This window comes from Thermobia domestica, chromosome 3 (genome assembly GCF_964235325.1).
Source record: "Thermobia domestica chromosome 3, izTheDome1.hap1.1, whole genome shotgun sequence".
NCBI classification, from domain to species: Eukaryota; Metazoa; Arthropoda; class Insecta; order Zygentoma; family Lepismatidae; genus Thermobia; species Thermobia domestica.
In genome coordinates this window covers 304,068,048-304,095,870 of record NC_137456.1, presented here as the reverse complement: position 1 = coordinate 304,095,870, position 27,823 = coordinate 304,068,048, and the positions used below count along the sequence as shown (strand labels likewise).

The window sequence follows — 27,823 nt, the reverse complement described above, 5'->3', positions numbered from 1 at the left end:
TTACGATCGTGCTACCAATTCATCCTTTTCCATAGCTAATTTCCACTTTTTGCTCTATCTATATGTTAATACTTAGCATTGATGCATATAATAAGATGCATTTGGAGTTCACAGATAATGCATGTAATAAGATATATTAGAAATATTTCGTCAAAATTTTGGTTTGTAGATTTAATCCACATTTCTCTCAATGACATAGATGTCGCTGATTCTTGATGAACTTCAGAATTCCCTCGCGTTCTTGAAAATTTCCCACTTTAGCAGAGTTGGTAGTTCTCGTGATTTCGGTCGATTTAATGATTTTTGCTTCTAATTTATTTATTTTAAGCTAATATCCAACACAAATATTAAAAACGGATTTGCAATTAACCTGTCCTGCTGGGGAAACCTTCCGAAATTTCCAACATACAAAGAAAACGGATATATTTTTTTAAAACTTGAAAATAAAGATTCGCTTTCTTTATTTTGCTCACAGTTGTACATAGCATGTCTTATATTTACCAGCATCACGTAATGTAATTATGTAGAATACAATATTCAGACATTTTGCAAGAGGTAGTAATTATTCTGAAGCTATTTGCTGATTAATTTGTTTTTATTTATTTCAGAATCTTCCTGAGTCAAATAGTCATATTCAGATCTTATTAGCACCACGCACAGATAACCAGGAAAGGTAAGTACGTGTATGAAACTGTATTGTAAAACACTATCCCCTTATAGTTGTACTGCAACTGGAGCAAGGTAAATAAAATGACTGTCCGGAGTCAATTTCCTTACCTACTTTAATTATAAAATTCACTTAATAACAGTATTTGCAGAAATACTACAAAGTTACTCTCATCTAAATTCGTTAGGTCAGAAATTAGGTGGTCCTTTACCGTGATGCCTAGGACAGGATCTCTACAGAGCCTTGTGGCAGGCTAAGCAGTGTGGCAAAGAATATCCAATGCTCCAAGGCCAGCAGTGAGGAGGTTAGTAGTCCCAGAGAACCGAAGCAGACTAACAAGGCAGGGTACCCAGGTGTAACACACCGATTGTGATAAGGTTGCACAGACATAAAGAACATTGAAAAAGAAGCGACACGTATTTTTTATATCGGCTAACAAGCACATTGAAAGGGTCAAAGAGGGGCATAAAAATGGGGTCAAAATGAGATTATGTGGAATATAGCGAGAACGAGAAGGGATATCGGAAAAGGTTAAATGTACGAAATACTACCCATAGTCGACGCAATTCAATGAGGTAGAACGCACCCATGAGAAGACAGCAGAACATCCGAAAATGGACCAATCACGTATACAACATTGTCACAATGTGTTACGGAAATGAGCGAAAAGGGTGATAAGGAGCAGGAAGAAAGAAGAAACGAAAACAGAAAATACGTGTTTTTGCTTTTGGTGCATACATCACCCATATGCGAAAGAGACGCAGATTTATCTCAATGCCCGAAGATGAGATAACACGCAGGAAGGATGCAAACGCCGTTCGTATAGGCAGCCAGCGAGACAGCACTGCGTAGTGGGTTGCATATATCGGGTAATGGGAACAAAAATTCATAGCACTGTAGGATGAAATAGCAGGTGGTCCACATAAGTAAGATAAACAGCAACATTAATATCAGTACCACACATGAGTATCAACATTATATCACTACGAAAATACGCGTACAACGTAACAGTAATAGTAACAATTTTGTTTTTGTGTTACTACTGCCTACACACATTTTCGTTTCCAACAACCATCTCATCGTATTACCTATAATAAATTTGAGTTATAAAATAAAAAGTGCGTAAAATATAAACAAGTTATAAATATTATGGAAATTTGATAATTAGATTTATCATCAGTTTTGAATTCATTAACATTATTGGTTTGATTTCGGATAAAATTTGATGAATATCGTTTTGAATTTTGAAATAGACGTATTTTTGAAATCGAGGAAATGTGAATAAAGGTAAAATTAATTAAATAACGAATATGATATTCTAATTATAAATGATATTGTTTAATATAACGACTAATTCCGGATGTGAGATAATCTTTCTGTATAATTTTTTTGTTCCCTGTAAACTTTATTCCCTTCTAATCTTTCTTGTATGAGAAGAGTCTGTTTGTTCTTAGTTGAACATAAACATGTGTATAATTTTTCACCTATTGATAATTATAATCGTTTGACTTTTAGTAATGGTCTTGTTTTTCTTGTTTCATTAAGGCCATTACAGTTCTGTTTTTACTTTTCATAGTGGGGATAAAAAGTAAGCATGATAATTTATGTGCTGTAAGCCAAGTAGCGTTCTCTTACGCCGTTACAAATCGATAATTTTTCTAGAATAATTACGACCTTTGATTGTGAATATATATATATATATTCCCGATTGTGACTTACTCCTGGATGTGACTGTACTCCCGATAGTGATAAGTGCATATTGCCAGTAGGCCGCACATTTCTGTATTGGCTAGCGCTCCTTAAATGGATACGTTTGTAAACCTACTAATTTTGTAGGTATGAGCGAGCCTGAAATAATTAATAGTAGATAATTGATAAAGACTTAAATGGAGGGCTGTAGCATTAGATTTCCTCCGTGGATAAACTTCTTTATTGTCCTTTTCATTGTACTTGATTTTTTTAAAATGCCTCCTAAAGGACTGAATATTGACAGCCCAATTGGGGTTGGAAAATTACCCGATTATTACATACCTGGAACGCATATAGCTTCCAGCTGGGAGGGATAAGGTTTTAGTGTAGAAGCGATTTATTTAAATCGTCAGGGAGTTTGGCGACCACGCACACTTTAGCCGTAGGAAATTGTAAGGCCGCGCCCATTGATCTTCGGGACCAATTCATTAATCTGTGTTTTTCATTAATGACTTACAACTTGCGTTGTCAGCCATTGATACGCATGATGGCGCTTCATAAGGCTTAACCGCCGTTTAAGTTAATCATATGTATTTAAAATGTTTGAGAGTTTATTAGTTAGGTTATATAATGCAACTATATAGATAGATATTTTAATCATTTATGTGTAGTGATATAATATGTAGGAATGCTAACATGATATATATGTAGATTTCGTTTAATTTTGAATTTTATTAATTTCATGAATATATTTTGAATATTTAGTGAAGAAAATATAATTAGAACTTGAATTTTGTTTATGTATTGTATTACATTTACATACTATGTTCGTATATTTTAATTATCTTTTGAAAGATGCATATTTAATATGAAGAAATGAATAGTTTTAATGTGGAAAGCATATTAAAAGATAAAAGTTTCGTTTTCGTAATTTTTACAAGTCTATCTATTGCTCAACGACTCACATCAAGGAGAGAATACCTAACTTTTGGTTTCATTTTGTGTTAAATAAGTCATACAGGTGAAAAAATTTCGTTTAATTCACTTTATTAAAGTTTTTATTCACTTTAATACGAGAAAAGTATTAGCTGAAGCTTTCGCTACAGAATTCATTTGAATAGAATGATCATAATTAACAAATTACTTTGTTGTTTAACTGATTGTTTTCATGTTTATTAGTTTGAAAGGAGAGAAAGTATTGTTTTAAATTAGAAATTGTCAATAAACTCACACAATAGTAATAATATGTGATAAAAATTAAATTAAATTTGAGAATTTGAAAAAAACGGAAAGAAATTGAAAAATATTTGAGTTTTACGCCCCACGGTTATGCCGGTTAGGCTAAAGGAGACGGTGATGATGAGTAATTTATGAAAATTGTGGAATGAAGAAAGTGGGAATAAACGGGAGAACCCCGAGAAAACCCACGCACACGGTGGAAAGAAATTGATTCGTTGTATAATTTGGTAACTGATAGATTCCATTGCTTATGGTATGTTGAGGGAATCATGCATAAACTTATTCGGCACGTTGATATTGATAAGGATTATCAAGCGAACAAAATAATTGTGTGTGAAGTATTTTTGGGCTGTATATGTTTGAAATCAATGGAATGGCAATTGAGTATTATAAGTGAGTTAAGGGTATTTTTGGGATGCCAAAAGGCTGGTGTACAGTGGCACCCTTACGTAAATTCGTTGTTGTAACGCGTATTTTAACGTAACGCCAAAGGCCATTAAAGAGCGACTCACGTTTGGAGACAGATGCTCTCTGTTACTTCTCGAATGCCTAGCTTGGGAATGCTGGATGAGTAGGAAGTATCTGTTATAGATATTTAATGCTTTTCGAGGTCTATTGTAGATCCCTCTTGTTACGTGTGTTTGTGATTAATGCCCGTAAATGTGTTAGTAGAGTTGTATTTTGCCATTGCCAATAAGGGATGTTGCTGAAAATGAAGTAATGATTGTATCAGCCAATGGCCGTACGTTCGCTAATGATCCGTGCATTAATGATGATGCCTTCATACCTGCTGCAGTTGACGATTTGATAAAAATAAAAGTTTGCGTTCGTTGTGAATAATGCTCATAATTAAAAAAAGAAAAAAGATAGAAAAATGTGAGTTGACATGTGATTCTAAATTTATTTGAAACAATTCAATGGTTCTTTTGTTTGTTCTTTGAGCAATATAATTATTAAGACTTAAGATTTTAAATGATTTTGTATTCTTTTAGTATTTTTGATATTTAGTAAGTTGAAAATATAGTATTTTAAGTAATTAGTATGAAATTTATGTTATAAATATTATTACGAAATGCTTGCTTTGAATATTATTGTGTTCTATTAATGTTTTTATGTGAATTAATATGAATAACATTAATATGATTATATCCTTTGATACTATATCATGTGTTTACGTTTAGTAGTTTAATATTACAAAAAATGTTTCAATAAGAAAATTTAAGTATTGATTAAGCTTGTTGTAAAAAGGTGCATATACACACACTACACTACACCAAATAATACATATTAGGAATACTTATTACTCTACCGCTCACACAGTGCTCAGGCAACACTTCCGAAATCGATACACATATTTTATTATTGTTTAGTAATAAGTATTATTGTGTTAATGTTTATTTGTATATTCATTTAGTTTAACATGTTTAAATATGTCATGTGTTTAGCACAAATGATTGAAAAGTAAACTGAAATGCACATAGGTATGGTGACAAACCGATATTTAAAAATAAATACACAAATAAAATAAATAAAATAAACTATGAACTGAAAATACAAATAAGTGAAATAATAATGAACATTTTATTAATGGTGGCATAAAGGTGGCTTATTCAGAACTTAAAGGCGGCTTTATGAACATAATAGGTAGTTTTAACACAAGGTGGCTTATCGTCATGCAGGTGGGAGAACCTTGTAGTTATCAAGTGAAGTGTGATTCGTTGTATACAGAGCAGTCCCAAGATACCAAATCTTCATGGTGAGTCCCCAGTGATATTTGATTCATATACAGAGTGCTCCACAATACAGTGATTTTCAGTGACACTTCAGTACAGACCACTAACCCCTTGACGGCCAGGATCCTCCTCACAAATTAAGTCAATTTGCTTGGTTACCGTTCGGAAGCCATTGGATATCACCGATCTAAAGCTCATTTTTTGGATTTAAAAAGGGACATTGAGAAAAATAGACTTTATTAACCAAGCCTTGTATATTTTCAAACATTCTAGAAACTCTTCTCTCAACGCTTTGGTATGTTTCTTCGTTTGTGTTGGCGAGCCTCAGTTCGATTTCGTGGCTATATATAGACATATGATGTGGACACAGTAACTCCCTTTGTGATTGCTCTATTGAGTCCAGAAAACGGGACACTTGCAATAAACCTACATGTTGTTATCGCCTATCGCTCGTTGGTCCATTCGAAGCATCCGCATCTTTTAAGCCAAAGAGCTCGAACTCAACATTATACGTCATAAACGGGGAACTCCAGCCCCAATCATTCATACGCAATAGCCAACTGAAAGGAGCTTCAGTGTGTGTGTTTTGCACTTCCAAGAGCACCCACCAAGGTGAGTGGGGTGCGTCGTGTTCCAAGACTAAGAAAGAAGCGCTCCCCTTGGAAGGGTTGAGTCAAAGTAAAAGTTCGATCTCGGGAGTCGCATATAGTACATATTAACATTTTCAAGTGTTCCTATAGTATTAGTGTCTCTGCAACGAACGTTTGAGTTCGAACCAGGGAGTAACAAGGAACTAAGAGCATCAGTTAAGACGATTACTCACTTCTCCTAGCGGGAAGCTGAATTGGGATCCGGAAGTTAATATACGCCGCTCCAAGCTCATCCTGGCCTCAGCTTAAAACTTCCAGTGGACCTGTCATCTAGTGAATTTTACTCTAGGGCCCGAGTGATATCAATTGACCGTTCAAAGATTAACTGTGGGTAATTAAAGCACTGATTTGTTCATATATTTTAAAAGCCACCACTTCATTACACGTACTCAAACAGAATTAAAAGGGGAAAATTAAAATAATGAGAGAACGTTAATAATAGTTATTCGTTTGTTTGTAATTTTCTGTATTATCTTTACTTGTATATTTCATATCTGGTAACATTATATTTTTACATAGTTTAACTCGGTTTTGTGATTTATGTTATATAATAAATCTCGTCCATTAATATTTTCGCCAGAATTCACCGTTCACATTTACTTCTACTTAACGGTAGTTATATTTTATTGATTTGTGTGCCCGGCTTCGGTTCCAATAAGATATAAGTGCGGAAGTGATCGTGACCTGCCGTGGCAAAGCTGGGTAAATGCAAATGAATGTTTAGGCTTACAGAATTTTAATATCGGTGGGGAAACACGATTACAGGTGAGTACTGTCATTTTTAAAGTAAAAAGTGATAATGAGTAAAATGTTTTGTGGTATACAATGTTCCTAGCTAATTGAGATAAATGATTTAGATACGTTCGTTTTCTTATCTTGTTCTTCTCTTTTCGTGCTGCTAATTGAAAGAAAAGAAATATTTAAAAGATGAATTGTATATGACAAATCCTATCCTGGATGTTTCGTCTTGCGTTCCGCTTTCGTTTTTTTTCGAAGTAAATATTAGGAAAAATTAAGCTGCGTATATAGATAATGTTTAAAGTTCCTCTATGCGTTGTAACTTGCATTTTATTTTCTATGAACTTTTTCATTTAAATGTCTTAGCTCGTACAATGAAAAGAAACCAATCATCTCTATGCTAAGTTTCATCAAAGCTCTCATAATAGGGTTTAATTCTGTCCAGAGAAATCTCTTGTATTAGATGACGATAAGAATCCAAGAATTTAACTCTCTAACGATTGGGATTGATCCTTTAAAGTATAGAAATTGGACCTACGTATTTGTAGGAAAATGACTCTAGTACTTCAGTCTGACGATTTGAAAAAAATACAAGTATTTCGTTCCTTTTTCCAACGCTACTTTGGTTATGTTTACCATCGTAATATTTCTTTTGTTTCTCATTGCTTGCAGCTAAATTATCTTTCACAAATTCTCTAATTCTATTCAAGTGTTCTTGATCGATACACAATATTGAAGTCGAAGCAGTTGCAATTTCAGAAAAAGTTTTTGGTTTGTATCCGTGTAAAAACAAAAATCAAAATACTTCCTTCCAGCCTGGATAAACGTATGGATCGCAAAAGTTTTTCATGGAATTAATTTTGGCCACTGGTTTTGATTTTTTTGTACAACAAATTTAAAAAAATTGTATAATTCTGTGGAATGTTTCCACTGCACCCAAAGTTTTCTGATCGTACGCAGGTCTTAAAATCAAAGTTGTAGAGCTTTGATAAATTTTGAAGTCTCTTGGCGCTATGAACTGGGTGTGTATCTAAATATAGATATGATAAAGCGCCATATCGAAAGATGATTTCGTGTATGAGAAATTGCTCGATTTCTTTAGCTGTAATTTTGCCAACAACCTTTGTAACACAGAAACGTCTTGCCTTTCAACTGCGACGAATATGTGTTTAAACTGTCCTTGTTCGATAGGTATTTTTTTCTAACGAGTCATACTGCCACGCAGTAGCAATAGCTGAAGTAGGATTATGTAGTAATTGACCAGACTGCTTAGTTGGTAGCTTTTTAAGATTCTGGCAGAGAATGCCCTCTTATTTTGTGCGCTATATATGCTTTCATATTGGGAAAATAATATTTTTCTGCATGCCGAATGGTATGTTTTAGTAAACCCAAAGTGGGAGACCATCGGGTTTTTGAGGATGGCTTGAAATCATTTGTTTAGTAAAGATTTTGGTATCCAAAGCAAATATAATAGTCCCACTTGAGGGTGTTTGTCGCCATATATAATAGTCCATCTCTAAGACAGAAATATTTTGCAACACGAAGTGTTGACATTTTATCAAGTTCCTTATTTTCTAGAACACTGATGATATCTGAAAAAATATCCTTTCTTTGTTCTCTAGCCAGATTAGGTGATGCCTTTTGTTGGTCAATTTGAAGTGTCTGCTGCAATAAGATGCAAAATCTTTAGAGTTCTCAGTGTCAGAAAAATTGTCACTTTCGTACTCTTCGTCGCGTTGTAAGTCCTGTGTCTGTTCAAAAGGGCTAAGAATATCAGCAGGATGCTGCAAACTTTATAATGGTGTATTTCAAACTTGTGATCAGCTAAAAATATCTTTCATCGAGTGAACTTTCCCACTCTGTCGTTCTGAGTGTTCAATCAAGTCAGGCAGTTAGTATTAATGAATAAGTTGAATCTTCTATTTCGTAAAAAATATCGAAATTTTCCAAGAAAATATTTGAGGCATATAAATCTTTCTATCATGCTGAAGCTTTACGATCAGTTATAGTAAAACATCTCTTGTAATAAGAGACATGTTCCTGGTTAGTTTCAGGATCACAGCTAGGCAAAATGCCCTCTGATATAGATGATGCATCTTACAAGGAAGGGTCACGCAGTGGCTCCGCTGAGATCCGAATGAGACAATTGTGTTTGCATTTGATATGTTATAACTAGCTGAATCCCAAAGTTATACGTGCCACCGGGCGGAATATCATGAGTTACAACATATTTTGTAATATAAGAACTACAAAAAATTACCTGGCAGAATAGTTTGAACCGAGTCATTTTTTCGGAAACGGTTGGGTAAGTGGGAAACTCGGCCAGCACGTATCTCATAAGTTTTAACGACAAACTTTTTGGGGTAAAAATCTATGTTCCAGGGTCCCCAGCAGGGTCCCAGACGGGGTCCAACTCAAAATTTTCAAATGGCAAGGGGAGGTAAGTGGCACATCATTTGAAAGCTGTTGTAAAATTAAAGAAAATGCAGCAAGTCTCGACTCTCTACGACAACCCTGTGCAAAATGGCGACGGGTCAAAGTGTAAACAAAAACTTCTATGGTCACCCCTATAAATCCGAAACGGTAAGACAAATGTGAAAATAAGAAAGAAAGTGTGACATTATTTTCAAAGTACAACGATTTAAGTTAAAACGTCTTGTCCCAGGGTCCCCACATGGTCCCAGATGGGGTCCAACTAAAAAGTTTCAAATGGCAAGAGAGGTAGCACATCGTTTGAAAGCTCTTGTTAAGTGAAAGAAGATGGAGCACGTCTCGACTTTCTACAATAACCCTGTCCAAAATTGTGGCGGATCAAAATGTAAACAAAAGCTTAATTGAAAATCTGTGGCCACCTTGAATCCAAGATGATCGCTTAAAACCTATATGGAAAGGATAAGCATACCATACTGCTAAAGCTAGGAAAACCAAATTTGGCATGAATGTTAGTACGTGACGAAAATATACGAAATGTTCAAAAACGCGACATCTTGAGTTCAAAATGCCGCACAGTGTATCGAACGCATGTTTAGCTCACACCACTGGTGTTGGAGAAGCGAAATATGGTATTTACGTTTATGGTTAATAATAGATATCCACAAAATATTAAAGAGTATAATCTGTAATCCAATATGGCTGCCAGTGTAAAAATGAGTTTGTATATAAATATGTTATTTCTTGGAATACTGTAACCAAACCAACAAAGTTTAACGCAGCTCGATGTACTGAAATGACTTACACGTGGTTTGGTACTACTCGCCAATCTTGCAAATGAGATTTTTTTTTAAATATTTGATATTGCTTGAAGTATTGCGATGAAACCAATGAATGGCATACAAATGTAACCATCACGAATACGTTAAAATAGAGCCCCCAACCTACTGGTGCAGCAAGTCCTTTATGCATGAACTACGTATGATAAAATTAGAAAAATATCCGAAGGTATTTAACTTTTGCTTAGCAGTATGAATAGGAAGTCAGAGTTGTGTGTTCATAGCATATTCGTTATATTCAAGTAAATGATGTCGAGAGAACCGTGACGAACGTGCATTAAGAACAAAACATATATGTGTTGTTACCGAATGAAATAATAGTTGAAGTGAATCGAAATTCAATTGTTCTTTAGTCTTCCTATTGTTTTTAAATACATAATAGAGAAAAATAGAGATTTAGATTTGTACTGTTATGAATGACATAGGTTTTAAGCGGCCATCTTGGATTCAAGATGGCCATAGTTTTTCGATTAAGCTTTTGTTTACATTTTGTCCCGTCGCAATTTTGGACAGGGTTGTCGTAGAAAGTCGAGACTTGCTCTATCTACTTCCATTTAACAAGATCTTGCAAACGATGAGCTACTTAACCCCTCTTGCCACTTGATATTTTTTAGTTGGACCCCACCTGGGACCCTGTGGGGACCCTGGGACAAGACGTTTTAACTTAAATTGTTGTACTTTAAAAATAATACCACACTCCCTTTTCTATTTTCACATTTGTCTTACCGTTTCGGATTTATAGGGGTGACCATGGAAGTTTTTGTTTACACTTTGACCCGTCGCCATTTTGCACAGGGTTGTCGTAGAGAGTCGAGACTTGCTGCATTTTCTTTCATTTTACAACAGCTTTCAAAGGATGTGCTATGTAACTCCCCTTGCCATTTGAAAATTTCTAGTTGGATCCTGTCTGGGACCCTGCGAGGACCCTGGGGCACTCTTTTTTTATCAGAAAAAATGTGTCCTTGAAAATGATGGGATACGTATTGTCCGAGTTCTCCATTTACCCAACCGTTTCCGAACAAATGACTCGGTTCAAACTATTCTTCCAGCTTTGTAGCTTTTATATTACAAAATATGTTGTAACTCGTAACATTAGGCCCGGTGGCACGTATAACTTTGGGATTCGTCTAGTTATAACATATCAAATGCAAACACAATTGTCTCGTTCGGATCTCAGCGGAGCCACTGCGTGACCCTTTCTTGTTAGTATAATCAAATTTCCAGAACTGCATCAAAATGAAATGAGGATGGGGCCTGAGTTATGTCTGCTCTGAGTTCCTCGAATAAACGTCCACTTGAATTTTGAAGTCTTTTCTAAATGAACTTGAAACGGCTTCACTTCCTAAGTGAAATTTTTTCGAGTGGCTCTGAAATAAGGGTCCGAGAAAATCTTTTAAGGTCCGTTTAGATGTTAGTTTCTTTAAATTTCCGTATCGTATTAGCAATTTTAGGTGAAATGTTGACTTCTTTGCCGCTCATTTTAAAACCTAACACGTCTAATTTCGAGTACAAGAAGTGGATTTTGTTTGGGCTGGCTTTAAAATCATCTTTACGTACTCTCTTCAAAAAAGTTCCAAGACTGATACTGCTGCTCACAATTTTTACTTCCAATGATGAGATCATCAGCAAACTCAGTGATACGGAGTGCTAAACCTTCAAGAAGCATGCGTATAGCTATACTTAGACTTTGAAATGAAGTGGCGTGTCCAACACGCAGCGTTGAAATTGATACGGTTTTCCGGAATGATTAACTTCGAAAGTCTTGTATTTCTGGCTCTTAGGGTACAATAATACTTGAAAATAACTTTGCCTTATGTCAATATTTGATATACAAGACTTGACCTTAACCATATATAAAATATCTTCTGTTCATTGAAACGGTATACTAAGGTATTTTGTGAACTTATTATAGGCTTGTAAGTTCAGAACCAAGCAAAATTCTGACATATTTGGCTTCAAACTATCAGAAGTGGCGATGAAACCTAACTTTTGCTGGTTTCCTTAATAATATAGTCCTCTAATAATTGCTTAATTTGAAGGTCATTTTGCGGTATCACCGCCAGAGAAATAAGAGGTGACTTCTGATGGAAAAAGTTCCTTTACCTATGCGTATTTTATGAATGTAACAACGAAAATATCCTACATTTGTCGGTGAATATGAGAAGACGTCAATGTATTTATAAAACAATTTGTGTGCAGAATTTTTCTGTTCTTCTGTCAGATCCGGGTTTATGTTAAAATGTTTGACAATGGAAATTGCTCTATTTTCTCAATTTTCCTGTGTTTCCTGCTCTGCTCTATATAATATTTCATCGTTTTGGTCGCCTAATTGATGATCGCCCCGAATATTAACCTTTTGCAGATCTTCCTCAAATTACGCAATTGGTTTATTTTTTTGCTAATGTTAGTGACCTATTAGATTGATTAGATATTAAGAAGAGAACCATTTTTTGCGGTAATTTGGTTGGTAAAGTCTGCAATACGTACCTATCAAATAAATTCTCAACTGGGGAAACAATAAAATATTCTTTATACGTGTTCTGATCCTTGATCTTAACAGGAATAAAGAAATGTGTCCTAGCTGGGATGGTAACTTTAGGAATGGTAAATACATCAGCTGACGTATCCTGTTTTATAGGATTAATGCATTTGCCGATAGTTCCTCCTGTGCACCCACTTCAGTTCGAATGTCGGGGCCCGTGGCTTCCTGTATACAGACAGTGTGTTATGTTATAAATTAATTTGAGCTTTTAGACGATTTAAAATATATTCGCCGAATATAGATAAGAATTCTCGATGCTCGAAAATCCGAATTTAATGTGAAAAGTTGGTGAAACAATTTTGAATTCAATTAAAACAATGTACCGGAATATTACAATGTAATTCCCAATTCCTCTGAATTTGGTAGTAAAATGAGTTAAATTGGGTGGAATGATGGTGGAATGAATGATGACTTTTTGTTGTTTTGAAAACATATGGTGAAAGGATGGCCCTGCTTATAGATGTACCACAGACTGTAACAGTTACCAGAGTAGTTGTATTGCTATTTCTGTTTTTACGTTTAGGATTTCCTTTCTTTCCGTTCGTACGCTGATTTGCTATTGCTCTTATTTGTATTACGTGATCTATGACTATTGCGGCTGCCACGTCTAAACTTGTGATTTTTCATAACATTCTGAGCCACTAAAAGAGATAATTCGTCTATCTGATCGGCAAGCTTGCTGAATTCCAATGAACCATTGGCGTTAGTAATGTCAGGAGTGCTTGACACAGGGGTCGGAAGGAGGTTGTGTAGTGCTAACTTGGGAGGGAGGATTTGGAGGTACTTGAGTTTGAGAAGCACTCTGAAGCGGGGGTGCAGATGGTAATGGAAATGCTGGTGCTGGTTGATGACAGTCATACCAATTGGGTGTTTAATTGCAAGAAGAATAGGTCACTTGTTGGTGATATGTGTGAAAAGAAGGGTTAGCCATGGAAGAAAAATTTAAACTATTTACTGATGGATCACATAAATAATAAATTGCTTGCAATAATTCAACGTCACGCATTTTCACAGGCTCATGTGATTTTTCTAAGTTATGTAAATGTGGTTGTAAAGCCTGTAGCGTAGTAAATGTTTCCAACACGATCTTCTGTTACAAAGTTTTCTTTAAGCCCAAAGACAAATAGTTTATTTTTTTCTTCCTCGGTGGCTTGAGGCACGACTTTATGAAAGACCATTAGCTTCCTTAAAAATGCATCCGTAGGTTCATTTTCCCTTTTTAGATCTGAAAAATTTCAAATTTTGCCCGATAGGTTAGTAGTATTGGCGTATTTAGTTCTGTTAATTTAGTTTTCAGGTGATCATAACTAAGGGTATCCAGTCGGTTTTGAGCTTTTAGTTGTATTACCAAGACGAGAGCCACATCCTGAAGATCGATGGAAAGGATTTCCTTCTTTTTCTCGACATTCCACGAATATAATAACGCAAGCTGGTCGAATAACTTGAAAAACCTATTAACATCTTCTGTAACGTGCCCAGAGTACTTTGTAAGGTGAGGGGTATTAAAAGAAGGGCGGGAATTTTGTTCTGCCATATTTGCAATGCCTTCAGGAAAGGTATATTCCCCTGATCTGTTCTGAGGTATACACTAAAATTATACTCATGTTGAAGTCACCAAGTTTACTAATAGGGAAAATCAAATACCTATGAGTTTAAAAAGTTCACTTCCGGTTAACAAAAATACCGTTCTGTATTGGAGTATCAGTAAAACTGAGTCGGTCAAGCGTCAATCATTTAAAACTCTCTCTCATCCAGGTTGTAGGTAGGGTGAGGTCAATAAAATGAGTGTCCGGAGTCAATTCCTAGTACAGGCTTTATTTAGTGAATTTTATACAGTATAGTATAAAATTCACTAAATAATAGTATTTACTGAAATACTGGAAAGTTATTCTCTTCTAAATTTGTTAGGTTATAAACTAGGTAGTCCTTAATATGATGCCGAAAACAGGATCTCTTCAGCGCCGTGTGGCAGGCTAAGTAGACTGGCGAGGCAATCTCGAATGCTCCGTGGCAAGGAGTGAGGAGGTTAGTAGTCACAGAGTCCCGAAGGAGGCTAAGCAACTGTGGTATGTTTCATAAAAAAAAACCTTTACCAGTCTATGCCAAGAGGAAAGGAATAGCCAAGAATCCCATGGAATACTAGAGGCTTGAGATTAGGATTAATGTTTCAATGTAAACAAAGGATGGAAACCAGAGAACTGGTTCAGAACTGGCGGCTGCGTCCAGGTGGCGGTGGAGCAGCTGCTCCGATGTCATGGAGTGCTTCGTAGGAGGAGTCAGAGATCCGTCCTCTGCTAGTTGTGGTAAATCCATGTGGTGCATAATATCTTTGACGTAAAACCATGAGGTGGTGTTTGTAAAACAAACCTGTGTCTCTTTGTCAAAAAACTTCACCTCTTTATTGATACACATTTACCATACCTTCCTGTATTTTGCGTAGCATGCGGTATAATGACCTTTTGGAGTATGTTTCAGGTACTGGAAAATGGTACTTTCCAGAGATGACCTACTGGTAAAATGACGTAAACGAGGAGAATTATTCTAGGGACTAAGTATGGAGAGTAGGTTGGATGTAGCTGAAGTTCAATACCATTGGAGCCAAGAATGAGATCACAATTTGTTCGTGTGGATGGTAAAATTGCTATTTGCTAATTGTGGTCATTTCGCACTCAATTTTGTATATATAAATGTACAAAAGTTCTCGCCCGTAATTTTATGACCTTTCAGAACAGGATGGGAAATATCACTTCTTGGGAACACCAGAAGATCCCTGGGAATCCCTTCATTGGATGCCACCTGACAAAACGTTTGTGGGCGTTGGTGAATCTGTATGTTTCCCTGGCATCAATTGCCTTTTTACCCCTGGATTGAATAATGGAATCTGTGATATATCCAGTGTCACAACAAATTCCAAGAAATTGCGACCCACTATTATGAAGTGTGTCAAATTTCAGCACTTGATCGGATCGTCAGTAAGCATTCGTGGAACCCAATGCAAAGAAATTTCCTTAGGCTCAATTGTTTCTTAATTACTCGTATTTTCCCATGGTTAATTCCAGTGGATCACAAATGTCCTGCACGTTGATACGCCTATCTTTTATGATGAAATTTTCAACAAGGTCAATGTCAATTGATTCTGCTTTTGGACTTCCAGACATCTCTTTCACACTCGTTCTTCCTGCTGCAAGAGCATTATCACCACATAAAACCTAAAATTGGCAATGACTGTTGGTTGCACAACGTCGGGTTGAGGTGAGGAATTTCACAAACTTTCGTGGGACTTCCTCCGAAATTTTAATGCCCCAGAGCAGCATCAGAAACACATCTTACTCATTCAGGCACAGTGTCTCAACTGCTGCAACCTAATAAAAACCTGCACTTATTATAAACGAAAGATGGATATCTCCTACCTTGGAGTTGCTTTCCTGAAATGAAGAAACTTGTGGACTTTAGAACAAACAGGCACGTAACTTTGGTGTGCACCTAGTATATTATTCGTAATGTGTATTGAAATAAATTATTCTTATTTGTTAAAATCGATAAATACGAAAATATTGTTGGGACAACATATCTGTTAAGTGGTTCTCTATTATCGTCTTGTAATTTATAAGCTGCAAAATATGCTTGCTAGTGCACTGGTGCAGATGAAGGACGAAGTTATGTAAATAAAACCATTGAAAGAATTTTGCAACGGTGAGTTTTGAGATCGAGGAAATTTCCATTGAACAACTTCAAACATTTGCTTAGATTTTGTCTTATATTGTAGCAAAAGTAACAAACGAAGTATGTCCAGGAAAGAAGTCTACTAGATTTTCGTACTTTTAAAAAAATATTCAAAACAAAACTTAAACATGCTTACATCAATACATATGTGAATTATTTTTCCACGTAGTCGCCATCCCTCTCGACAGGCTTGGTAAGACAACGGATCAATTTTTTTATGCCTTGGTCAAAGAAGTTTGAAGCCATTTCTTTTGACCAATTCTTCTCCTGCACCTTCACTTTGTCGTTAGTTGAAAAATTTTTTCCTCCCATGTGAATCTTCAGGGAGATGAACAGATGATAGTCTGAAGGCGCCAGGTCAGGGGAATGCGCATATCAGTAAAAATCGACTATCTTCCTCTCCTTTGGTCATCATGCACATCAGTACAAGTGTTTTCAAATCCATGACAACATTTAAACACACTCGTACGATTCATAACTCCTTCGTCATAAACTGTTTTCATCTGATTTAAAACTTCAGACGAGGATTTTTCCTACACAACGCGATAGAGTATAACGCTGCGTATCTCGCACTTGGCAGCAGATTTTATCGATATCTTCCACCGTTGTGGCCACAGTTGTGGCCGTACTAACGCGTGATTGGGCTTGCTGAAAAGTGTAGACGCTAAGCTATGCGGCAGTGTAGCTAACATAGCAATAACAAATTTCCTCTGCTCGTGAGGGCCCTAGTAAAGTTATTTTGTGGACGTACCTTGTACTTGTTGACTTAAAAGAGAAGTAAATCGAGACTTCAACAGAGATTGAACAGTAGATGGCATAGAAATAAATGCTGAAAGCAGTTAATGATTAACCCTTTAGGAACTTTTGATACAGATCTGTACCATGGCGCCGACCTTCGGGATTTGCTTTATAAATCTCTAGTAAAGGCTTTCTCACCAGGTTTTCTGCATTAATTCAAGCGGGGAGGCATGAAAGAATATGTTTCATGGGCATTTTGTAGTCACGCGTGCGATGCCTGGGGGCAGTGATGTCACCAACATGGACGAAGAAAAAATGAAATGTGTAAATTTTAGAGCTATTTTAAAAAATCCTGACATATTGGTTTTATTCCTAGGATTATGGTCCGTATTCATAATGAAGGTATGTTTCCAACTGTACTAATCAAATTTCCCTATTATTTATCAAAAGCGGTAATATCCCACCCAAAGTGGAAAAAGGAGATTTCCTGGAGATTTTTCCTTTCTCAAGAATTCCTCCCGTTAGGTACATGATAAAAACATGAGAGTGGTACTATTTAAAACCTTGCATCCCGAACAAAACGAGGTATGAACCATGATCCTAGGGTAAACAGAGATTTTTTTTAAAAAATCTTAATTTTCCCCTATTAGAAGTTTGTAGTCAATGTGTTTACTAAAGTAGCTACAGTGTCATCCCTATTTGTCATGGGATCAGAGTTCGTACCTCATTTTGTTCAACGTAATGATTTAACGTTTCCAACGGTATCACTACCGTTTATCTGTCATATAAATAAGGAGATAAATTTCCGAAAAAGGTAATTTTTGAAAATTGGAATTTCAGGCTGCTTCTTTATGAATTTTGGGTGTGAATTCCTCCCCTCACGTACATGATAGGGACACGCAAATTGTACGATTGAAATTGATGCTTCATTTCAAACAAAATTAGGTACAAACCAGAAACCTAGGTTAACGTCTTGGTGCTAGAGCTGTTTTATTAAATTTCTCTCCCCATTTTGGGATAGTAATTACTAATGTATTTTTATCCAATAAATTCTAGCGTCAAGAGTATTCATTGTAGGATCATGGTTCGTACCTCATTTTGTTTGAAATGAAGCAACTTTTTAAACTGTACCACTCACGTGGAGCTGGCATGTATCTGGGGGGAAAATTCCCGAAAAAGAGTTTTTCCTGACAAAACATGTTTTCCCAATTTTAGTGTGTTTTCCACTTTTGGTACATAATAGGGAAATTTGAGTGGGACAGTTGGAAACATTGCTTCATTTGAACAGCATGAGGTACGAACTATGATCCTACGATAAAGAGTTTTGACACTAGGGCTTATTGAATAACAATAGATTACTAGTTATTAGGGAAAAAAATGAGTCTTGAAAAATAGTAAATTAATGTTAGCACCAAGACTATTTACCCCAGGATCTTGGTTAATACTTCAAATTGTTCAAAACGAAGTAAAGATTTTTGGTAACATTTACATGTATGTGTCACGTACCGGATGGGAAAGATTCGCGGGAAACGGGAACTTTTAAAAAAATCTTTTTCCCAATTTATGGGGGAATTTTATTACCTTATGCATATATTAAGGAAATTTCTTTTGTACAGTTGGAACACTGCTTCATTCCAAACTATTGGAGGTATGAACCATGATCCTAGTCTCGACGCAATAGCTGCTTGACTGAAACAGTAAAATTTACCTAAAAAAGTGTAGGTCTCAAAGGGTTAAAATTAATATTATATTGGATTATATTATCAAATGAATTAGTCTTATCTCTATGTAATTGAAGACTGAAAGACCAACTGAAATGTGTTTGCATATATCCTTGTAAACTTGTGTGTGTATGATCCGCATTTCATTTTAGTTTTACTTCTTATGTCTCGTTTGCATTAAGTAGAGGTTGATTAGAATTGTATCAGGATCTCCCGCTCAGAAAGGACGTACAATCGTACAGTAATCACATAGTTACGAGCGAATGCTTCTTAACTGTAAATACTTTTTGAGTAATCTGAAAACAGATGTAGATAACTCTTCCAATGGCGTACCATAATTTAATGTTGTATGTGCCAATTGGAATAAATAATATGTCCGTAAACCTGGCCCCACCCATATCGGCACTAATTTTGAAACATATGCCAAAAATTAGTACCCAATTAGTGCTGACGACCTGTAATGTTAAAAGAAAATTGTACCGTTACACAGACTTCGAAAATCAAAAAATATTCTGGTTGGGGCTAGGTTCACGCTAGGCCCACCCACTCAACCGATCAAGATGAAACCTATACACAAAGTTAGTGTTACATTAGTGCTGTCGATACCGCATAAAAAGAAAATTAGTGCTATTATCAGAAGGCCAAAATATATTCGAAAATGTTCAATGGCGGCATCATCAAAGAAAACAAAAGATATCTAATTTTTTTATTATATATATATATATATATATATATATATATCACTAATATTCTTTCTATCCGATATCGTCAGCACTAATTTAGCACCAACTTTTTGGCATAGTTTTCAAAATTAGTGCAGTTACACAAACGTCAAAAAACCAAAAAGATGTGGGTTGGGCTAGCGTGAACCTAGCCCCACCCACTCAACCGATTGAGATGAAACCTATACGCAATATTAGTGTTAAATTAGTGCTGCCGATACCGCATAAAAAGAAAATTAGTGCCATTATCAGAAGGAATTTCTCAATACATGAAATTTCCGTCACGTTTAAAAGCATTCATGACCTCTTCTAGTGCAATTGTTAGATCGTTAGTGCAGTGTTAGTGCTTGTTAGTGCACCAACCTCTAATGTTAGTTCTTCGTTAGGGTAGGTGCTAAATGTAAAAACTAAAAATTAGTGCCATTCGTTAGTTCTTCTAGAAAACACTAACAGCTTATATACAATTTGATATTCCTGAAGTTGGTCCCCACCAAAAACCTTGAACAAACACTAAAATAAGGCAGCAATAATGTTAGTGCTTAGTGCGTTTAAGTGCACTTTCGATGCACTATCGACTGCCGTTAGCTCCATATTTCTACGTCAATTTGTATGGAATTTGATATTTCTGAAGTTCCCTCCCTTCAGCATGTGTATACATAGCAATATTTTTCTTTCTATGCGACGTGTTTCAAGTTGCCCCCCACCTCTACCAAATTACAACAAACGTCGTACATCGTTAGTGCATCGTTAGTACGCGTTAGCGCAATCACAATTTACGAGATATTGAAGATTTTTGATAGGGGCTAACTTCATACGAAGTTATTCTCCCCACTAAAGATGGATTAGTGATTGCCATTAACCCTATGTTTCTACATCAATTTGTATGGAATTTGATATTTCTGAAGCTGCCCCACCACCAAAAATATTCAGTAAATCACAAAATATGATGGTACTAACATTAGTGCTTAGTACGGTTAAGTGCACTAACGATGCACTAACGACTACTGTTAGCTCCATGTTTCTACGTCAATTTGTATGAAATGATATTTCTGAAGTTCGCTCCCTCATCAAAAATCTTCAATTACTCCTAAACTGAGATATCACTACCCTTTGTGCTTTGTGCGTTTAAGTGCACTAACGATGCACTAACGATGTGCGACTCTTGGTGTAATTTGGAAGAGATGGGTGTCCAACTTCAAGCACGTTTATACATAGCACTAATATTCTTTCTATGCGACGTGTCTGAAGTTTGGCCCCCAATCTTCCAAATTGCAACAAACGTCGCACATTGTTAGTGTATAGAAAGTGCACGTTAGTGCAATCACAATTTACAAGATATTGAAGATTTTTGGTGGGGGCTATGCTGAAACATTTTCTCCAAACTTATCACATCGTTAGTGCATCATTAGTGCACTAAATGCACTAAGCACTAACGTTAGTGATATCAGAGTTTATGAGTTATTGGATTTTTGGTGGGGGGCCAACTTCAAAAGTATCAAATTCCATACAAATTGATGTAGAAATATGGGGTTAACTGCAATCGTTAGTGCGCCGTTAGTGCACTTAAGCGCACTAAGCAGTAACCTTAGTGCTACTATATTTTGGGATTATATTAAAATTTTTGATGGGGCCAACTTCTCAAATATCAAATTCCATATAAATTGACGTAGAAATTTGGGGTTAATGCTTATCCTTAGTGCATTAAGCACTAACCATAGTGGTATCAGAGTTTACGAGATATTGGAGATTTTTGGTTAGGGGACAACTTCAGAAATATCCATATCTATACAAATTGACGTAGAAACATGGGGTTAACTTCAATAGTTAGAGCATCGTTAGTGCACTTAAACGCATTGAGCACTAACGTTAGTGATATCATTATTTCGGATTTATTCAAGATTTTTGGTGGAGCCAACTTCAGAAAAATAAAATTCCATTCAAATTCACGTAGAAATTTGAGTTAACGGCAATCGTTAATCCATTTAAACGCACTAAGCATTACCGTTAGAGCTACCAAATTTTGTGATTTATTGAAGACTTTTATTGGGAAGCCAATTTCGGAAATATTAAACTTCATACAAGCTGTTAGTGTTTAATGGAAGCACTATCGATATACTAACGAATATCACTAATTTTTCGTTAGTGCTTGAAGTCGGGGCAAGTTTAAGCAGACCTCCAAAGATATTTTACTTTTAGCACCTACACGAATGAAGCACTAGCGTTACTGGTTGCTGCACTAAGAAGTACTAATGATGCACTTAACGATTGCACTAGAAGAGATCATTAATGCTTTTAAATTTGGCGGAAATTTGACGCAATGAAAAACTCTCCATACATTTCTTATCTGTGTTTCCTGACATGTAATTGGTCATAATTACAGTAACAGTGAAGCACTAACGAAATTGTTAATGTTTTCTACAACCACTAAAGATGCACTAAGGAATGGTACTAATATTTTCGTTAGTACTTGAAGTGGGGCGCCAAGTTCACGTTCGCCCTATACTAACGAAACACTAACATTAGGTGTTGGTGCATTAAGAACTAAAAATGCACTAACGATTTCCTTAGAAGATATGATTAGTGCATTTCAATTTGGCGGAAATTGATGCAAAGAAAAATTCCCCATAAATTTCTTATGTGAATTTCGTGATATGTAATTGGCCATAATTACACTAATAGTCTAACATTATTGAAACTGTTATTTTTTATTGAAGCACTAACGATTGCACTAACGAATGCCACTAATTTTTTAGTTAGAACTTGAAGTGGGAGGACCAAGTTCACCCTGACGTCCAAAGGTATTTTATTTGTAACATCTATATTAATAAAGCATTAACGTTAGTTGTTGGTGCACTACGAAGCATTTACGGTTCACTAACAATTGCACTAGGAGAGGTAATTAGTGCTTTCGAATGTGATGGGATTTGGCGCAATGAAAAATTCCTCATGTATTTCATATGGGAAGTTCGTGACATATAACTCTCCACTTCAAGCAATAAAGGAAACATTACTGCGGTTTATGTAATAGCACTAATTTTGTAAACTATGCCTAAAATAAGTGCTAAAACTAGAGCTCACGATACAGCAGAGAAAGAAAATTAGTGCTATGTATAGTATCATAAAAATGAGGATCGATTGTTTTCTTTGATGATGCCGAAATATTAGATTTTCGAATATATGTTTCCTTCTAATAATGGCACTACTTTTCTTTTTATGCGGTATCGACAGCACTAATTTAACACTAACATTGTGTATAGGTTTAATCTCAATCGATTGAGTGGGTGGGGCTAGGTTCACGCTAGCCCTACCCATACCTTTTTGGTTTCTTGTTTGTGTAACAGCAGTAATTTTTAAAACTATGCCAAAAATTGGTGCTAAATTAGTGCTGACGATACCGCATAAAAAGAAAATTAGTGCTATGTATAGTATCATAAAAATGAGGATCGATTGTTTTCTTTGATGATGCCGCCGTATTAGATTTTCGAATATATCTTTCCTTCTGATGATGGCACTAATATTCTTTTTATGCGGTATCGACAGCACTAATTTAACACTAACATTGTGTATAGATTTCATCTCGATCGGTTGAGTGGGTGGAGCTAACGTGAACCTAGCCCCATGCAGAATCGTTTTTGTTTTTTTAACTTTTGTGTAACAGCACTATTTTTTTTAACATTATAGGTCGTCAGCACTAATTATGCATTAATTTTTGTCATATGTTTTGAAATTAGTGGCGGTGTGGGTGGGGCCAGGTTCACGTGAAGACAGCCCTAAACACTTTTAATAATTGAACACTAATTTTGTACACTATGCCAGAAATTAGTGCTGACGATACTGCATAAAAAGATTAGTGCTATATATATATATATTATCAAAAAATGAGGGATCTTTTGTTTTCTTTGATGATGACGCCATTGAACATTTTCGAATATATTTTTGCCTTCTGATAGCACTAAATTTCTTTTTATGTGGTATCGACAGCACTAATATAACACTACCTTTGTGTATAGGTTTCATATCGATCGGTTGAGTGGGTGGGGCTAGTGTGAACCTAACCTCAGCCAGAATGTTTTTGTTTTTTGAAGTCTGTGTGACGGCACATTTTTTTTAACAATACAGGGCGTCAGCAATAATTTGGCACTAATTTTTGGCATATGTTTTAACATTCGTGCCGATGTGGGTGGGCCCAGGTTCAGGGACATATAAACAATGAAGTTATGACAAAATAAAGCGTTAAGAGAAATGAACTCACACAATGGTGAAATGTAAGATAAACTCAACGATCTTCAAATACAATTATAAAAACATTTTAGTACCGTTATTCTTGTAATAGTCTAATAGATGTTATGCAACACCACTATAATCGTGTGCTGTAGGTGATGCAGTGTTGTGAAGATTTGTTTTGTTTGCAACATTTATTTGTATAATATAGGGCTGCATAATGTTGAATAAAAATGGATGCTTAATACGTAAAAGTGTTGCAAGCTTAAAGCTACTTGATTAAGATCATTGCTCCATTTTTAAGCATACTTCGAAAATAGTGGTTCCAGAAGAGTTATAAAGAGGGTTATACTAGCCACAAGCACATAAAACCATGCACACTGGCCTAACAGTATTGTCAGAGTATAACATTAACAAACTACATAGCTTATGGAATCCGGAGATTCAATGCCCGTTCACAAAAGCTCTCCATTGCCTTCTGTAATTATCCAAATTGATCGAGTTTCTGCTTCGTATTCCTGTTTGTGCGAGATCCATCTTAATAGTGTACTTTCATCTACGCCTAGGTCTTTCTTGTGGACGTTTTGCGATTGCATTTCCAGGTCAAACTTTGAAAGCGTTCCTACTTTCTCCAATTCTGGCTACATGATCTGTACACTTGAGCCTCCTATACTTGATGACCTAAGAATGCTTGGTAAACAGAATAAACTATGCAGTTCCTGATTATGATGATTCCACCATTACCCATTCCTGCTCCTCTTTCGTTCGAATATTCGTCTCAGCATTTTAATCTCACATACTTTCAGTCTACGTTCCCGAGAGTTAAGCGACCATGTTTCTCAACCATACAGCCCAACAGGCATGATAATCGTTTCATATATTTTAAGCTTCAAATGCCTCGACCGAATTCACGAGGACAAAAGAATTAGAACTGAATTACACGAATTCTCTGTTTTCATTAGTATTTAATTTCTTCGTAGGTTTGATATGCAATTATTCGGTTAATATTGATCCTATATATATGATATTGCCCACTTTGTCGATAGCATAAATTGATTATTTTGAAACATTCAGAACTTGCAGTATTACGAATCCGCCTAACTTGCATGCATTTAGTTTTCTCTCCATTTACTTCTATATCCCTGCAAGCATTTAATAAAATTCTACATTTCTTTATATTGTTCTCCTATCATCAGGTACTAGAATATTTCATCACCATACGCCATAACCGGATGAATACCATTCAGCCTTAGGACCTGAACACAGTCTTTGTTTTTCCTTAAAGCGTAAAGCGGAACAAATTTGAATAATAATGGCGATAATGTTAATTTCCTTGTTTCAGGCCATTCTCAACCTGAAAGCACGCGAAGAAGAATTTCTCTATTCGGATTTTAGTTTGAATTTCATTTAAACGTATCTGTATCTTAATTAAACTAACTAGCTTGCTCAGAATTCCAAATTTAGTAAGAATAGCGTACAAAATTTCACACCTAACAGAGTTGTACGTTTATCTCAAATTAAATAAACTATTGATGTACCGGGCAGTGTGACCACCCAGCAAAAATATTTCGTATTAACCTATGCAGAAAAAAGTGCTAGATCTGGGGAAAAACTACTAAAATCTTATCTGCTCCCGTTTCACCTTATTTATGACATTTTGTTATATAAATATCTTAGAAGTTTCCGGCAGCTGCCCCTCCCATGTAGGTGGGGCAGTGACCCCTCAAATTCTTGAAAGAACCTCAACTTTAATTTTTTTACAGTCAAAATTCAATACAAACCGTCAAACCCTTACATCTTTCTAAGTTTGACCTTACATTCCCAAACTAAAAATCCTGGCGGAATCCCTGCTTAATTGTATTAGAACTCACTGTAAACGAACTAAAGAAACACAAGTATGACAAATATACAGGATGTAGGGAGAGAAATATTATAAAATCGGCTTATTCAGAAAATCGAGTTTTCATTCCTTAATAGCACTGTTTAAATGGATCACCAAATATTTAATACTGTTTACTGTGGTCATTTATTACTTGGAGGAGGTGACCGGAAGGCACCTATGTCACGTTTCCGCTTTTGTAAATACCACTGTTGAAAAAAAGAAAAACAACAGAAAAGTTACCAAGAATAGTGAAATTTTCGTATATTGTAAAATTTTCATGAAATTCCTTTTGGTCTTCCGAATGTATTTATAAGAAAAGAAGAGGAAGAGAAAAGTATTAGATTTGTTGCTGTACGTACTAGAACACTTAAATATTATAAAAGGTATTAGATCTAGTACAAAAGCACTAACGGTGGTCACACTGGTACCGGGGCATTGTTTCCCTTTTCCTTTCGAGTATCTGTCGAATGGTTAATATCTGGTCGATAGTTGATCGATTTCGCCTAAATTCACATTGATAATCTCCAATAATTTCATCTGCGTACGGGATCAATCTTACTAATAGAATGTTTGAGTATTTTACGGAATGTTGACAGAAGATAGGTGGCTCAATAATTATTACAGTTTTGTCACCTTTCTTGTGAATTGAAACAATGATTTACTTTTCCCTTTTGAAGCAATTCCTCATTGTTCCTCACAAAAAGAATTATTTTGAGTATCATGTTTCACATTTTCCTCTTGGAGCTAAACTTGTCTTACCCATTATGTCATCTAGCATTAAGATTTTTATTTGTTTAATTTCTTTATAGATTTCTATTTCTGTTCGTTTAGACTCTGAAAGATGCGTTTCTTCTGAACGCATTTTCTTTGGCTGCAAGTTAAAGAAATTATCAAAATGTTATTTCCATTCATTCAAGATGCTCTCCTTATTAGTGAGAATTGTTCATTCGCCTATCTTGAACATATAAGTGCGATGCTGATAACTAAGGCCTTTAAGTTGAGGAAAAATTCTCTTTTTTCCGAGTGCCAGAAGACGAAACTTAACATAATATATGCTCATTTTGGGTCATTGTAGGGCAGAAAATGATGGATTTTATTTGTCCTTTTTTGCCTTTTTTGTTTGTTGGTCTTTTAAAGCTTTTTATAGGTCTTAACGTCTTTTTTTAGTACTTCATCTTTCGTCAATAAATTTATTCGAATCACCACCACCTCTCAAACATCTTTTCTTTAGTAAAGAAAATTCAAAAGATAAGACATTCTTCAGATCTGCAACAATCACAAGTAAGATAAGGAGGCGTGCTTTCTTATTTTAGTTTGGACTTCGGTTTGTGTCTGAATTTGGAGCATAATTTTTCTTTCTATGGATGGAAATATTCTATTCTGCAAATACTGCGAAATGAAAGTGAGCACAGAAGAAAATAATTCCATGTCCAATAGCACGTTGGACGTAAAAGCAGCTTCCCGGGCCGCGGAGAGCAAGGAAAAACAGCTCCAGTTTGGACAAAGTACTAGTGGACATTCTAAGTCGTCTCCATTTTACAAAAATCTTTGCAGTGGCTTAGTTGAAGCAAATATCCCGTTGGCAAAGATAAACAATGAAACTTTCAAATTGTTTTTGGAGGAGTATCGAAATCAGAAGATTCCTGAGGAGTTGACTCTCCGAAAGTGGTATATGCATCGCTGCACCCTTCTCTCAAATATTTATTGTATACTACCGGAAGCTTGTACTTCTTGAATATTATGTTCATAAATATGCAATTCTAATTACATTGAGTCTTATTTTTACGTCCTTTTTTCACGTTTTTAGGTCTTGATATTTTTAGGTCTTTTTATAGGCCTCTTTTATGCAATGTTTAGGTCTTCAACTTCCGAGCCCTATTGATAACCTTTATTAAATTCATTTGTGTTCTTATACATTTAGTGAATAATTTTATTTTCACTATTCTCTTCAAGTTCATTAATTTGAGCTTTCAAAAAGTCGCGTTTCATTGTTCTAAAGTTTAACATCTAATATCAACGAAATTTTGTGAAGTTACATCGTTCGAATTTTTTAGCCAATGGAATTTTACCAGTTTCCACTTCTCTGTTAATTTAGTGCATTCCTGGTCGAACCATGATTGGTTTCCATGTATTTCCACGTGTCCCAATTTGTCTTTTGCTGAAAATGTAATACTATACTTAATTTTAACCGACGTATCTTCAACAGCGTACTTTGAACGTTCTAGAACAGGGGATCTATTCGACATTTCAATTTGGTATTCCCCTCACGCCTGAGTCTCCTCTATTTTT

At 35.6% G+C, this 27,823-nt stretch overlaps 1 protein-coding gene across 1 annotated transcript in view; it reads left to right on the top strand.

Annotated features, from left to right (window-relative positions):
- The window catches only part of LOC145681112 (uncharacterized), a 461,261-nt gene that overhangs the window by 176,987 nt on the left and 256,451 nt on the right, over window positions 1–27,823 (top strand). Inside the window, exon 6 of the mRNA XM_081752524.1 lies at window positions 609–673. Within this exon, the coding sequence (XP_081608650.1) occupies window positions 609–673 (65 nt within the window). The remainder of the gene's footprint in view (window positions 1–608; window positions 674–27,823) is intronic.